The sequence below is a fragment of the Polypterus senegalus genome, chromosome 18 (assembly GCF_016835505.1).
Source record: "Polypterus senegalus isolate Bchr_013 chromosome 18, ASM1683550v1, whole genome shotgun sequence".
NCBI lineage: Eukaryota > Metazoa > Chordata > Cladistia > Polypteriformes > Polypteridae > Polypterus > Polypterus senegalus.
Genome location: NC_053171.1, coordinates 10033767 through 10049771, shown reverse-complemented (window position 1 = coordinate 10049771; position 16005 = coordinate 10033767). Strand labels below are relative to the sequence as shown.

General features: G+C 40.7%; 1 protein-coding gene across 5 annotated transcripts in view; it reads right to left on the bottom strand.

The window, feature by feature from the left end:
* The window catches only part of LOC120519015 (Fc receptor-like protein 5), a 179476-nt gene that overhangs the window by 130524 nt on the left and 32947 nt on the right, over window positions 1–16005 (bottom strand). For 4 of the 5 annotated variants that reach the window (XM_039742091.1, XM_039742093.1, XM_039742095.1 and 1 more), the window contains exon 4: window positions 4658–4939. The exons of the other annotated variant lie outside the window; for it this stretch is intronic. In XM_039742091.1, the coding sequence (XP_039598025.1) occupies window positions 4658–4939 (282 nt within the window). The remainder of the gene's footprint in view (window positions 1–4657; window positions 4940–16005) is intronic. 5 annotated transcript variants of the gene reach the window in all.

Sequence of the window (16005 nt, the reverse complement as noted above, 5' to 3'; positions counted from 1 at the left end):
CTGTGGCAATTCAAGGTGATGCCGTTTGGACTGTGTAACGACCGCCACCTTTGAAAGACTGATGGAGCGGGTCCTAAAAGACATTCCCCGAACCCGATGTGTGGTCTATCTGGACGATCTGTTAATCCATGCCAGAGACTTTGATCAGGCTGTCCACAATTTAAGGGAAGTCTTGACAGCCATTCGTAGCGCCGGGTTGCGGTTGAACCCTGCGAAATGTAACCTCCTCTCCCGACAGACTCAGTTTCTGGGACATGTGGTTAGCGAGAGTGGAGTGGCTACCGACCCAGCAAAGGTGACTGCCGTGAGCAACTGGCCCCCACCAGCCAACATCACCGAGCTGCGGAGCTTTCTGGGCTTAGCCTCATACTACCGGAGATTCGTGAGAAACTTTGCAACCATTGCTAGCCCCTTGCACCAACTGACGAGTAAGGGCCAACAGTTTGGGTGGACGGAGGACTGCGCCCCGCTTTCAACAACTAAAAGCTGCTCTTACCAGTGCACCTGTCCTGGCTTACCCTGACCCCAACCAACCCTTTATTTTGGACACTGACGCTAGTAATGTGGGGGTTGGCGCAGTACTCTCCCAGAGGGGGAGACCGAGAGAGAGTGGTGGCCTACTATAGCTGCAGCCTCAGTCGACCGGAGAAAAATTATTGCGTTACCCGTCGGGAGCTATTGGCAGTAATCCTGGCAGTATGACACTTCAAGCCTTACCTTTGGGCACTAAGTTTACAATTGAACTGACCATGCTAGCCTTACATGGCTGTTAAACTTCCGGCAACCTGAGGGCCAGGTGGCAAGGTGGATAGAAATACTTCAGGAGTATGATTTCGAGGTGCAACACCGACCAGGACGGCAGCATGCAAATGCTGATGCCCTCTCCAGGCGACCATGCGTCCTCGACGACTGTCGATATTGCCGCCGGCAAGAAGAAAGGGGTATGGGACCATCATCATCAGCAGCCGGGCTAGAGGACACTGATGGAGCAGGGGAACCATTCACCATCGACCAGTTACGGCAACTACAAGCAGACGACCCAGTGCTAGAGGAGGTAAGGGGTTGGCTGGAGACCCAGGAATGCCCGATTGGCAAACCGTGTCTTCCCAGGGCCGGAACTCAAGTTGTTACATTCGCAGTGGGGCAGCCTGGAGTTGCACGATGGTGTGATCTACAGAAGATGGCAGGCACCAAGGGGGTACTGACCGTTTGCAACTTCTGGTTCCCCAGGCTTTACGCATAACGGTCCTCCGTTGGGTTCATGGAGCAGCTGGATCTGGGCACTTTGGAAATGCAAAGACAGTGCGTCGGCTGCGGCAGCGATTCTATTGGCCGGATGTCGACAAGATGCGGAGATGCACGTCCACTGCTGTGACGTTTGTACGGCGCAGAAAGGACCTGGCCAACGCTCTCACGCGCCACTACAACAGTATCTTGTCGGGGCTCCCATGGAGAGGATTGGGGTAGATGTACTGGGTCCTTTCCCTATCACGAGGCAGGAAATCGTTTTGTTTTGGTGGCGATGGACTACTTTACTAAATGGCGGAGGCATATGCCATTCCAGATCAAAGTGCCTCCACAGCCGCCAAAAATTGCTGGATGAAATGTTCACTTTCGATTGGGTGCCGAATGAACTGCACAGCGATCAAGGGCGGAACTTGAGAGCCGTTTGTTTAAAGAGGTGTGTCAGCGGCTGGGGTGAAGACCGACCAACCACTCCCCTTCACCCTCAAAGCGATGGACTGGTCGAACGGTTTAACCGCACCTGGCGCCCAACTTGCCATCCTCACTAGTCAACACCAGAGAGACTGGGACCAACATTTGCCTCTGGTCTTGTGGGCGTATAGGACGGCCGTTCAGGAATCGAGTCAGTGCACACCGGCGGGCTGATGTTCGAAGAGAGATGCGCACGCCGGTGGACTTGGTGTTTGGCTCGCCAACTGAACCTGAGCTTGTTGGCGGTCACGAGACGGACTATTTCCGACGATTAAAAGAGCGGCTGAACACCGTGCATCAACTGGCCAGGGAGGCACTAGCGGAGCTGGAGCCCGCCAGAAACGGGCATATGACATTCGGGCTCATGGTCCAACTTTCAAGCAAGGGGACAAAGTGTGGGTCTTTTACCCACAAAGGAAACGGGGGTTGTCCCCAAAACTGACACACCATTGGCAGGGACCGGAGAAATTCTGGACATGATTTCGAAGTTGTTTTTCGAGTCCGAATGCCTGGAGGGGGCAGACGGGTGGTGCTACATAAAGATCGTTTAGCACCATACCACCCATTGGCCCCAGCACCAGAAGGAATTGGAACTCAAAGTGGCTCTCCAACCTCCACACTCGGTGTCGAGACAGACATTGAAAGTCTCCGGACTGAACCTGACACGAGTAGTGGCGAGTCAAGCAGGCCAAAGCGTGTTCGTCGCCGACCGGGATATTTATTAGACTTTGAATGTAACGACTAGGGTTGTGAGGACACTAAACCCTCTTGGGAGGGGGCTATGTAGCGACTTTTTATAATGTTTTTCCTGTTGTATTTATTAATGTCTTAACTTGTAAATAATTGTTGTGTTTGTGTTCAATTAGTTGGGTGGGTTTGGGTCATCGCCGTCCGGGGTTATTTATTTTGTAAAAAGTACCGGTTATGTGAAATGTGTCTTCGTGCATGACCTTGACCATGGCAGTGCAATAATTTCGAGCTTTGTTTACTGGCTATCTGTGAATAAAGAGATACAATAGGACAGAGCTGTTATTCATTGCTAAGATTTCATCTAAGCAATTAATGCCGAGACACTCGGAGTCGTGCGGTGTATGGGACACGAGTGCTCGTTACTTAAAAAGCTGGGTACAGCTGCGTGCTGCCGAGATGCTCGTAGTCGTGCGGTGTATGGGACACGAGCGCTCGTACTTAAAGAGCTGGGTACAGCTGCGTGCCTAATGCTGGCAATCCGCTAGCCGACAGCTTGGGAGAGGTGCACGGCAGAGATCGGCTTCAAAAACTTCAAGACTCGACCCCAGGTCGCTACAATATCATATTTAATGTTCCATTACCCAATGCCATGGTCTTGTACATCTGTATCTGACCTTTCCATATTGTCAGCCTACTGAGATTACTGCTGGGTGGTGCTGGTGGTAAGTGAACATAGCAAGTTTAATAACATGCAAAAATTACATGAAGCAGTTTCAGTAAGTAAATGAAAAGAAAGGATAAATTTGCTCTTTCTTACAGTAGCTTCATGGAGCATGATCATGGCAGCAGGAGTGGAAACAGTAAACAAGCTATGGGCAAGTTGTTATTTATCCAAGTTTTCTGTAAAAAATGTGCAGCTGTCACTGTGCATACTGTATACTATAGCAGACTGACATACCACTGCAAGTTCATCACTGTTCCTTTACATATGGCTCCTTGCATGGAAAAATATTCTAAATTTTTGGATATCCATCTGTTTAAAAGTTCAATGTATTTACAATTAATTATGAGAATAAGCAGTCCAATTACTTCTTCGCTGGAGTGACATAAATACATGTCCAAGTGTCTGAATCACAGGGAGCATGAGGTGTGTTACTTAAGAAGAAAGTGTCATATTCAGATGGCTACGACTAGGCTTGTGTCATTACATTTTTCCTGTGATTTCCATAAAGCTCTTTAAGCTACATTTTCTTGGGTCTGCCCATCCCCTTGTGCCTTTATACTTGGGTTTATTAGGATTAGAAAATGGATATGGAAAAGCACTTATTGTGTCCCTGTAAAGCATTACAAATGAACACAGTATACTTGTGTTATATATGCTGCCACCAGTGTTAAGCACAACATCATTTGGCCGTCCTCTGGATAAATTTAGAATATTATTAAACAAGTATGAATATAAAACTAAAAGGAAACTAAGATCATTTTCAGCATTTTAATAACCAGACAATCAAACTAATCAATTATGAGTACTTCAGAATACCTTTAAAGAATGAATATGATAAAAATAAATAAATAAATAAACTCACATGGCCCACTCAATTTGGTCATGGTAATTAAGTGAAATTGTAATGGATGCTGCTATCAAAGAAAAAAAAACTTCCTCAAAAATACATTTATACAATAACAATTACTCAGGAATGGATGGAGGTAGGTGAAATTCTTAAAAATGGTTGAACAAGTATTTGACATGCATGAAGGGTCCTAGAGTATAAGGTGCTATGTGTTACTTTCTTGCCCATTAGTCAGGTTTCATGACAGGGTCAGACACTGGCACAACACCTTCTACGATTCATGAGATCACGGTCTGAGATTTAAAATGTTGCTCTATACAGCAAATATGAAAATAATAACAATATTTATTTGTGTACAGTATATAGCACGTGTAATGTAGAAGTATAGCTCAAAGTGTTTTACAGTTATTAAAAAAAAAATAAGCTAAAAAACAGGTAGAAAATTTGAATCATTAATTGAGGAGAATGAAAATAAAGTTACAATTGAAATATGATAGTTAAATGTTGAACTAGTCACTTAGGACGTTGGAAATGTGGGACTAGTTTGGAGTTTTGATGTATGTTGTACAAGTCATTTGGTATTTCAGAGAGGACATGTAGTGTCAATAAAGACAGCTAGCAATTTCATAAGTCAGCAGATAGCCAGATTGATCTTTAGTGCAGGAAATGTCAGCACTCACCATTCACTGTCACCTGTACTCTGTTACTTTTTTTCTTCCCAGCTTTCCTCTCTTTTGCCTCTGCCTCACAAAAGTACATCCCAGCATGGCTATGCTGAATTGAATGGATTTTGTTGTTCTGTGCAATTCCTTGACCCTGGGGTGTATTTTCTCTGTAGAAAGTGTATGTCAGCTGGTTCTTCTGCTGCTGTTTATTCTCAGACTCACAATTCAGGGTCACATCATCCCCTTCCCACACTGTTTCATTAGGACTGACTGTCAGTATGGGGTCAGTGAACAACTCTGTGAAGAAAGAGGTGATAAACTGGTTCTGTAACTAAACCAGTTGTGAAAGATACATGCTTAAGCTTGCAAAAAGCTCACCTCACCCAAAGCAAATCAACTAATGTTATAGATCTACAGTTCACCGTACTATTATGTGTTTAAAAATTAAATTGAATCTCTTAAATTAAATTATAATTGCAAAATGTTAACACAAAGCTCTAATTCTTTAATAAAAATGCCATTACTCTCAGCAACACTCATGTTTATGAGTTTTAGTATCCTTTCTTCAGTATATTAGGTTGTGTGCTAAAAGTTACATGTGTACTAAGAGAAAGAGTTCTTTATATTTTGAAAAACATCTGAATAAAAACATTTTCTTTCGAGTAGGGCTGATCAATTGAAAACCTCAATATGGTTTTATCTGGGACTTCCATCAACATTCACCTTTACCAGAACTATAGATTTTAAAGACAACATGTTTATAAATAATAATATACTATGTACAGAGTATTTACAACTACTGTAATTATGAAGCTCAATCTCCTTTCTAAACAAGCAGCACAGACTGAAAAAACGACATTAAATAATTTTACCCCATATTGATACACTAATGACTGTTAGAAAGGTATAAAAGTTGCTGTTTATATTATACTAGTTAATACCAGCGCTCAAGAAATGAGAAGTAGTGTTTTAAAGAAGGTACGAAAAAGAAAAGGAAAAATTTTTAAAATAACGTAACATGATTGTTAATGTAATTGTTTTGTCATTGATATGAGTGTTGTTCTCATATCTATCTATCTATCTATCTATCTATCTATCTATCTATCTATCTATCTATCTATCTATCTATCTATCTATCTATCTATCTATCTATCTATCTATGTTGTTCTCATATCTATCTATATATATATATATCTATCTATCTATATATATATCTATCTATCTATATATATATATATATCTCTATTTATCTATATATATCTCTATCTATCTATATATATATAGCAGAATACCAAGGCCAAGGGAGAAGTAGTGTGTTAAAGAAGGTACGAAAAAGAAAAGGAAAAATTTTAAAACTAACGTAACATGGTTGTTAATATAATTGTTTTGTCATTGATATGAGTGTTGTTCTCATATCTATCTATATATATATTTCTCTATCTATCTATATATATATATATACCCATGCTTGGCAGCGGAGAAATAGTGTGTTAAAGAAGGAAAGAGAAAGAAAAGGAAACATTTTAAAAATAATGTAACATGATTGTCAAAGTAATTGTTTTGTGTATTTGGCGCAACCCCACGAAGTTGTTTTCGTAGCTGCATCAGAAAATGTACCACGACGTCTGACACGCCTCCTTTTACTGTTTTCTCACAGCTTGGATTGCTGCTGTCATATATATACACACACACACACACACATACATACATACATAAATACATACATACATACATATATATATATATATATATATATATATACATATATATATATATATATACATATATATACACATATATATATATATCTTCATATCTACATATCTATATACATATCTACATATACACACACTCGCACATACATACCTATCTACATCATATATACACACACACAAATTATATACATGTATGTATGTATGTATGTATGTGTGTGTGTGTGTGTGTGTGTGTATATATATATACACATACATATACTTGTGTGTATGTTTGTATGTGTCTATATGTGTGTGTATAGGTTTGGTCACTGAGTGCAAGGGAAAAATAATAAATTATAGTCTATAAGTTATTAAACAGTAAAACATTAACGTTTTAAGAAGTACAGGTACATTGAAATTACATTTTCTATGTGAACATTCAAATTTGTGCCTCTGGTAATGTGCCTTACCGGCATTTAAAGAAAATTAGTTTTGTGTCCTCTGCAGTGTTAAGAGAGAAAGGCTTTGGTTTGGGATAAAAGGAAAAAAGGTGTAAAGAAAGGAAAGTTGCCTTTTCTTTTATATAGTATATCCCCCTTAAAATACCAAGGCTGAAGCGAGAAGTAGTGTGTTAAAGAAGCAATGAAAAGAAAAGGAAACATTTTGAAAATAACGTAACCTGATTGTCAATGTAATTGTTTTGTCACTGTTGTGAGTGTTGAGTGTTGTTGTCATCCGGACGATTACCCGGGCTCCGTGACTATATCGTGCTCAATCAGCGGTCCGGCGGGTGACTCGCTCACTACCTCGGGGATGGCTCGGAGTGTTTGGGCTAACTCCTGCCGCTGCTTGGGGGTCAGCTCTTCGCCGAGGTTAAGGGCAGTTGTGCTTGTGAAAAGGGAGAGTGACCTACGGGAGCTGGGAAGCTCCTCTCTATCTCTCCAGGGCTTTAACAGGTTGACATGATAGATCCTCTCACTTTCGATCGGCGGTTGGGCTGTTTTACCAAATAGTCGGCGAGTCCTTTCTCTCCTTAACCTCGTAAGGCCCTTGCCAGTGGCGAGCAGCTTGAGTGGGAGGTGGGGCGAGCACCATAACTTCGGTCCCAGGCGGAACTCCCTGAGGACGGAGTTGCGGTTGTAACACGGGCCTGCGCTGCTTGCGCCGAGTCCGCGTGCTCTTTTAGGAGGGGCCTGATCTTTGTGAGTCGGTCGGCGCAGTTGCTCACGTACTCAAAATATTAGAGGAGGGAAGAGCCTCGGCCTCCCAGCCTTCTTTTAGGATATATATATATATATATATATATATATATATATATATATATATATATATATATATATATATATATATATATATATATATATATATATATCATATATACATATATACACACACATATATACACACACATACATACATACACACACATATATACACAGAAATACATATATATATATACATACATACACACACACATATAAGCATATATATACATATACATACATATCTACATATATACACACACAGCTATTTCGTATCAGTGCAATACGCTGTTTGTTAAAACGGTTGACTCCCGCTCTTACGTGCAATAACAAATCAAATCATTCAGTTGTCTTTGCTCATATGTCATTTTAGAGCTGGACGCCTGGCATCTTTTTTTGGCCACAAGTTCGTTTCTGTTTGGTGTGAGGTTCTGTGTTGTGGAGATTCTCAGGATGGATTGCAGGTGCTCATCAGTGAGGCGACTCCTGTGTGCTGTTTTGTTTGTCTTTATCACTGAGAAGAGCTTCTCACACAGATATGTGCTACCAAACATGCACAAGGTTCGAGCCGCATGTAGACGGACTTTTTTTGTTCTTCAAAGTCACCAAAGCGCCGTGCAAACTCAGTGCGCAATAACTCTAGCTTCGCAATAACTTGCAGCATCATAAGGTAGACTTGATTAACGTGGTAAGTGTTCGGCAAGGCAGCTGAAGCGCTGCATTATGGGATCTGTAGTTTATTGTGTTACCAGCGCTTCATATACCCGGGCCATTAATAACAATAATACAGTATATAAAATGATCTCGGGCTGGATATAATTACGCCGGGCGGATGTGGCCCGCGGCCCTTGAGTTTGACACATATGGACTAAATAGAACTTGAAAAGATATATTTTTTCAAATGTGATCGCGCAATTCAGATAGAGTTGACGCAAGACTACAGCCTGCATGCCTCAATGAGTCATCCTCCCTCGCCTTACTTTTTACCGTTCATCTAATGAATACACTGAGTATGGCTTTACCAAAACAATCATTGATGGCGAATAAAGTATCCATTATTCGAGTATGTAGAGCGGGATATATATATATACATATATATATACCCGTATACAGCAGGAGAAGTAGTGTGTTAAAAAAGGTAGAAAAAGAAAAGGGAACATTTTAAAAATAACGTAACATGACTTTCAATATACAGTATTTGTTTTGTGAGTGTTACTGAGTGTTGCTGTCATCAAGGATTTGATATCATTATTTCTTTCAATCAGGTTCGTATTTGTAGGATGTGTTGTGTTCAAGTTACATTCCGTGTTTGTCAATCGTTGTAAAGATGACAGGTTTCATTCATCGATTCGTTTCTTACTGCATCAATAAACAGCTCGTCTTCTTCTTTATCTGAGACCTGACACACTGCATGCACGGGTTTTTTTTACACTGTCTTCCTTTAGCGGGACATTGACTTTTTCCACCGTGTGCTTTGTTTCCACAGTAGCTGCATTTATGAATATGCTTATCAGGCGCTTCATATTTTTGCTGCCTTTTCAATTGTGTAATTCGGTTTTTGTTCAGCACTCTTTGGAACTGTTGCTTTTTATCTGTGCACTGCGTCAGTTCACGTGAGCCACTCGGTGTACTTGCATCGAAGGTTCCCAGCTGTGCTGGTGCCATCTCGTGCTATGTCCATAGCTTTATTTAATGTTACCTTAGTCCTGGCACTTAAAACTTCCTCTCGCAGTTTCGCTGAGTTTGTGCCAAACACCACGCTGACCATCTCATCTTCCTCTGCATAAACACAGTCCTTAACCCGTGAATATTTAGTGGGAGTTTGCTATTGGATTGCCGCTGACGGACGGCCTTATATGGGCAGGCACTAAATTACAAACGCCAGCGGCAGCCTGTCTATAAACTTAATTTAAAGTGTAGGTTTACATCGTGCTTTGTTTCCGAAGTAGCAGAACTCATCAATATGGTTGTATATGTCACTCGCTCGCTTCTTATTGTTTCGCTGCCTTCTCAATTATATAATGCATGTTTTCTTCAGCTCTTTTTTGAGGTCTTCCTGGTTTTCTATGTACTGCGTGATTACGTGGGAGGCGTGATGATGTCACACGAAACTCCTCCCCCACGGCGTTGAAGCTCATCTCCATTACAGTAAATGGAGAAAAACTGCTTCCAGTTATGACCATTACGCGTAGAATTTCGATATAAAACCTGCCCAACTTTTGTAAGGAAGCTGTAAGGAATGAACCTGCCAAATTTCAGCCTTCCACCCACACGGGAAGTTGGAGAATTAGTGATGAGTCAGTGAGTCAGTGAGTGAGTGAGTGAGTGAGTGAGTGAGTGAGTGATGGCTTTGCCTTTTATTAGTATAGATTCTTATTCAGAGGGATTAAACAAGAAGTTGGAGTCGGTTTGAATTGGACAGAGGAGCGTTTATGCTGTGTCAATGTGATGCTTTTGGTTTGAATTAAGGGTTAATGACCACTGACAAAAACAATTTTTTTAGAACACAAGTTAAATCAGTGAAAGTGTTCAAAAATCCTTTCATCAAAGTTGAGGGGGAAGAACATTTAAGAGGACAATGTCCATGTTAAACCTTGATCTAAATGTATTTCACATTGTCTAAATCGGGGTGCCCAAAGCTTATGACCTACTGAGTGAAGAATTCCGAACAGTGGTGGGAGATGGTGGTTCATCGTATATTGGTTTTGTCTCTTCATGTTGTCACACATGTGCGCATGGAATACAACTAAAGGGCTCAAAAAGGGATAATTCCATGCCAGACCAGGGGGTGGCAGGGTGCACTGATCCTTCCTCTTTTTCATCGGCAGACCAACCACAGGAAATGTCGACTGGACTCGTTGATGTCACTTCTGGTTCCGGGCCCGACGATGACACTTTCAGTTCTGGCCCCAGATGACATCACTTCCCATGCCTGACTTTAAAACCTCCACATTTGCCTGTCTGTTTGTTCTATTGTTGAACTGAAGTCTGTTGAGGCCTATTTCATTTGAACCAAACTTTCATTGTTGGCAGCCTATTTCAAGTATACGGGCAGCTGCCCCCAAATCTTTTCCTGTATTTGTTGAATCCTTTCACAATGTGTTTTAGGTCCAGTCAAAATATATATTTTTAAGTTATGGTAGATATATTTCAAGTTATATTTAGGACTATGCTGCATATCCCTTGCATGCAATGTTTGCTTGAAGCCTGTAATTCATAGACATCACCAGGGGCCTCATGTATAAATGGTGCTTACGCACAAAAATGTTGCGTATGCCCATTTCCATGCACATATCGCAATGTATAAATACTAAACTTGGCGTAAAGCCAAACACATTTTCATGCCAGCTCAATCCCTTGCATACGCAAGTACTCCGCTCAGTTTTGCAAACTGGCGGCACCCAGCATCAAAGCAGTGCTACTGTTCCTGTGTGGTTTCCCTTCATTTTTTAAATTCACATCCCTGACGTGGCTTTATCAAATACACTGAAATTAACCAGGTATCTGATTTTAATCAACCCGTACCCATATAATGGTGTACAGAATGGCCAAACTATTCCAAATACTATAGCTGCTTTAGCGTTGTTGTTCTCAGTTCAACGCTGAGTATTTAACCCACTGTATCTGAGTGTGGAATCACAGCTCTACAGCAGCTGATCAGATTATCAGCATACAGCATCTAGCACACACTGCATCAGCCATGCGCAGTCTATTTCAGCTTTTTCCATACAGTATGGCAAATGATTCAGAGCCTTTACTGCAGGGACCTCACGCTTCAGAAACAGTTTCATCCCAAGAACTCTAAACGCACTCAATCAGTCCATCAAGTGCGCCTTGTGAACTGTTTGTACTTTTGTTTGTACTTTAGAACTACAGTTATAATATTGCATTATAACAGTTATAATATTGTATAACTGTATAATATTACAGTTATAATACTGCACAACCTGAGCCACTTTATAAAGCACATATTTAAATATGATGACGACTGGCTTCTAAGTCGATTTAGCTTTCCAAGTGCTATCTTCTTGGAGCTCTTCATATTATTTTTAAGATGAAATGCAGTAAAGTATGTTTATAACATTATACAGATAAATTTAAACTTCATTTAAATAATGCATATCTATACTAATAAAAGGCAAAGCCCTCACTGACTGACTGACTCACTCACTCACTCACTCACTCATCACTAATTCTCCAACTTCCCATGTAGGTAGAAGGCTGAAATTTGGCAGGCTCATTCCTTACAGCTTACTTACAAAAGTTAGGCAGGTTTAACTTCGAAATTCTACGCGTAACGGTCATAACTGGAACCTACTTTATATTCGCAGGCAAATCCACAACTTAATAGTGGGAATGCCAATTAAACATCTTAGATTCACGAGTACCGGTTTGGGTAGTGATCACTTCGATGAATGAAACCTGTTCAAAAAATGAATTACACAATTGAGAAGGCAGCAAAACAATCTGAAGCGAGTGACGCATACAAGCCTATTCATAAGTGCAGCTACTGCGGAAATAAAGCACGGTGTAAACCTTAAGTTTAAATTAAGTTCATAGACACGCTGCCACTGGCGTTTGTCATGCCTACAACGAATTCGATATTCGCGAGATACAAGTTTACTGAGAGGACGCAGGGTATAAACGAGACTTTTGAAAACTTTCTAACGGAGTTAAAATTGCTGGTGAAGGGCTGTGCTTATGCAAATGAAGATGAGATGGTCAGGGATAGAATAGTGTTTGGCACAAACTCAGCGAAAGTGCGAGAGAAACTTTTAAGTGCCGGGTCTGAGCTAAAATTAAATAAAGCTGTGGACATCGCAAGATCACATGAGATATTCGCAAGATATAAGTTTAATGAGAAGACGCAAGGTATAAAGCCTTGATGCTAAAGTCATGGAGAACATGGAAGGACGAGTTCACATTATACGCAGAACTTACAATGTCGGAGGCAGAGGAAAACACTAATGTCAGATTATTCCGTTATCTTATTGGATAGAGCGGCAGAGAATTGTGTCAGGCGCTGACCAGTGATGTAAGACCTGATGAGTTAACCATGAGCTTGAGTGGTGGGCCGTCAGTGCCTGCAAGGCCTTCTCTGCTGGCCTAAAAAATATCTGAATCACAAACTGATGTTAATTATATTTTGTCCATGAATACTTATTAAATAATTCCAAATAGTCTGTCTGCTTCCTTTCATAGCTTTTCCGATGGTTGTGCTGCTTCCAGACATGTATTTTCGTATTAAAGCAGTTAACCAATCACATTTCAGCCATCATTTGTTGCCAGGCAGAGAGGCCTTCATAATCCATTCTGCAGGCCCTCTAACACAAAATAAATGTCGATTAAACTGTTGCTTCAACCAATCAGATTTTGAGTTGGTGTCAGTAGGGCCCTCCAGCAGACGTATGGCAATGTCACCGTATTCAGATCCATTGATTGGACAGAAGCTGATATGAGGAGCTCTACGAGGCCACTGAATGCACTGCAGGCGCTCTGAGCGCAAGATCCTCGCGCACACTACTGCCAACTCCATGGGAGGATTCTGGACAATATTATTTGCCAGACACAGACTAGATTTTAAGACCACGAAAAACTGATGTTTGTCACACTCCTTGACCCCCAGAAGTTTCGGGAATACAAGAAAAATTTCCCACATGCAACCTTCTCCAGTTTAACACAGAGCCACGGAGCGCTTTTTGATCTGTCTCGGCTAAAACAGAACTGACTGTAATGTATGCCATGGATGATTTTGCAGGAAAATCTCCCACTGATCTCCTTGACTTCCTTCATCAGAAAAATTTGAATGAGAGCATTGGGCAGCTGTACATATTGGTATATTTGGCGGTGACCATTCCCGTGTCCACTGCTTCTGTCAAGCGGACATTTTCAGCCCTAAAGCGAATTAACACTTATGCCAGAAATACGACAGGGCAGGTTCGACTTTCAGCATTAGCTTCGATGGCGATAGAAAGGGAGTTTTTGATGGAATTGAAGCGCATGGATAATCTGTACGACAGAGTAATTGAACTGTTTTTGAGGAAAGAGAGGAGGATAGATTTTGTTTACAAATAATCCAACTTTTTGGTGAGTAAAATGTTGCAATTTTCCTAAATAATATTGCAAGTTTAAGAGTTATTATTGATGTTTTTTATGTGTGTTGCAGCTGTAGCTGCAGTAGAAAGGAACTTGTTCACCCCTGGTTTGTCTAGTTATCTATCTACGATGCAGCGGCTCTTTATACTGTATTTCTGCATATTAAGATGGTTTTTATAACCATAAATTAGTATTTGAGGGGCGGGTTGATTCAGACAGAGCACTACTGAAGGCCTAGGTGTGAAATGCATGGTCCGCAACTGGACCAGATGATACGTAAATCTGATGAACATTACAACCCGAAAATAAACAAAACTGTAGAGAGGTTCAGATTATACTTCTCCCAGTGCTTCTCTCTAAACCCTCCGTGCGGGAACATTATCATAAGGCTTAACAATCTTATTGTTACACCTTCTACATGCACCCAATCTTCCTTATTACGAAGCCTTTCTTGCTTTACCGCTGGCTGTTTCTTTCCATTCACCTTCCTAGCTCTTTATTTAAACAGTTTTCCTTCTCACTATTCCGCTCCTTCGCTGTCTTCTCCCTTTTTGTTCAAAATACGCGCCTCCTTGCCTTTTTACAGTCAGCTCCCCTTACGTCACACCATGGTACGTTTAGCACAAGTTAATACCGGGAATGCCTGTTAAACATCTTACATTCACGAGTAGTGATTCGCGTAGTGAACATTTCGATGAATGAAACCTGTTATCTTTACAACGGTTGACAAACACGGAATGTAAATTCAAAACAACACGTCCTCCAAATATGAACCTGATTGAAAGAAATAATGATAATCAAATCCTTGATGACAGCAACACTTATAACAGTGACAAAACAATTACACTGACAATCAGGTTATGTTATTTTTAAAATGTTTCCTTTTCTTTTTCATAACTTCTTTAACACACTACTCCTCCGCTGCGAAGCGCGGGTATTTTGCTAGTTGTTAATAATTAAACATGTCAGGACATGGTGGACAGCAGTACCGATGAGCGGGTTCCCCATTCAGGGATTGTTCCTGCCTGGCACTGTATACTTGCTGGGACCAATGGAATAATTAAACATGTACTACGAAAACATTTCAATGTTCCATTAAACTTTTGAAGAATCGGCATTCTAAGCTTACAGATGGCTTGGCATCTATTACAGAGCTGATCGTGTGGCGATTGGTTACTTGGAAAAAAAAGGAAGAACAGGAATTGGGGGTTAGTACATTTGAGAGAGACAGTACTGCTGCAATAAATTATTTCATCGAAGGTCACGCATGGCACAGCATGCATCTTCATTGCTAATACTGTGCCACTGTGTCCCCATGTTTGATACATGCTTTAATTCGTATCATTATGAAAATATCAAGTATTATACATCTTAATATTTAAATTGTTCAGAGAGCTGTAATATCATGAATGTAATATATTCAGTGTCCTGTTGGTGGAAGAGAAAGCCAGTTTATGAAGCAAGTAGTGATTCACATACATAAAAAGAATCCATAGAATACAAAGCATTTAACGTGCTACTTTAGTTACAATGGGATCTGAGAAACTAGTAAATTAAACGATTTTAAGATGAAGTTTATCACATTCTACTTTAATGACAAAATAAACTACGTAATTAAAATTGAAATTTCAAGATTAAAGTTAACATTTGGACATTTTTTTTCAACTGCGTCCCTATTTGGTGTTTCTTTTCTCTGTACCCTAATACGCTTCTATATGACACTCAGATGGTGGGCTACGACTCGCCTTTTCACGACGACTTTGATATCTGACCACTTCTTATTTATTTAGTGCACTTTGCATCTTTCTGAACTTGAACTGTAATCTAGCCATCCTATTTTTCTGGCTAACTAATGGTTTATATCTTGCAGTGTGGCCTCTATATTTCTGTTCATGTAGTCTTCTGCGGATAGTCGTCGCTGACAAATCCATATCTACCTCCCGAAGACTGTTTCTAATCTGTCAGACAGGTGTTTGGGGCTTTTTCTTTACAATAGTGAGGATTCTTCTGTCATTAACAGTGGAGGTCTTCTTTGGCCTGTCAGACCCTCTATGGTTACTGAGCTCATCAATATGTTATTTCTTTTAAATGATATTCCAAGCAGTTGATTTAGGTTATCCTAAGTGGTCTCAAATGGTTTTATTCTTGAGTTTCATCCTTATACTGATTACTTTGACTTTCATTGTGTAAAAGAAAAAAACTACTTGCAAGCTATGAAGGGTTAAAAGATGTTTTGCTCTAATGGAAGGTTAGGCATACAGGTGTCTGTCATAAGATAGGGTGCAGTAAAGTAACCTAGGACAATTTCCTT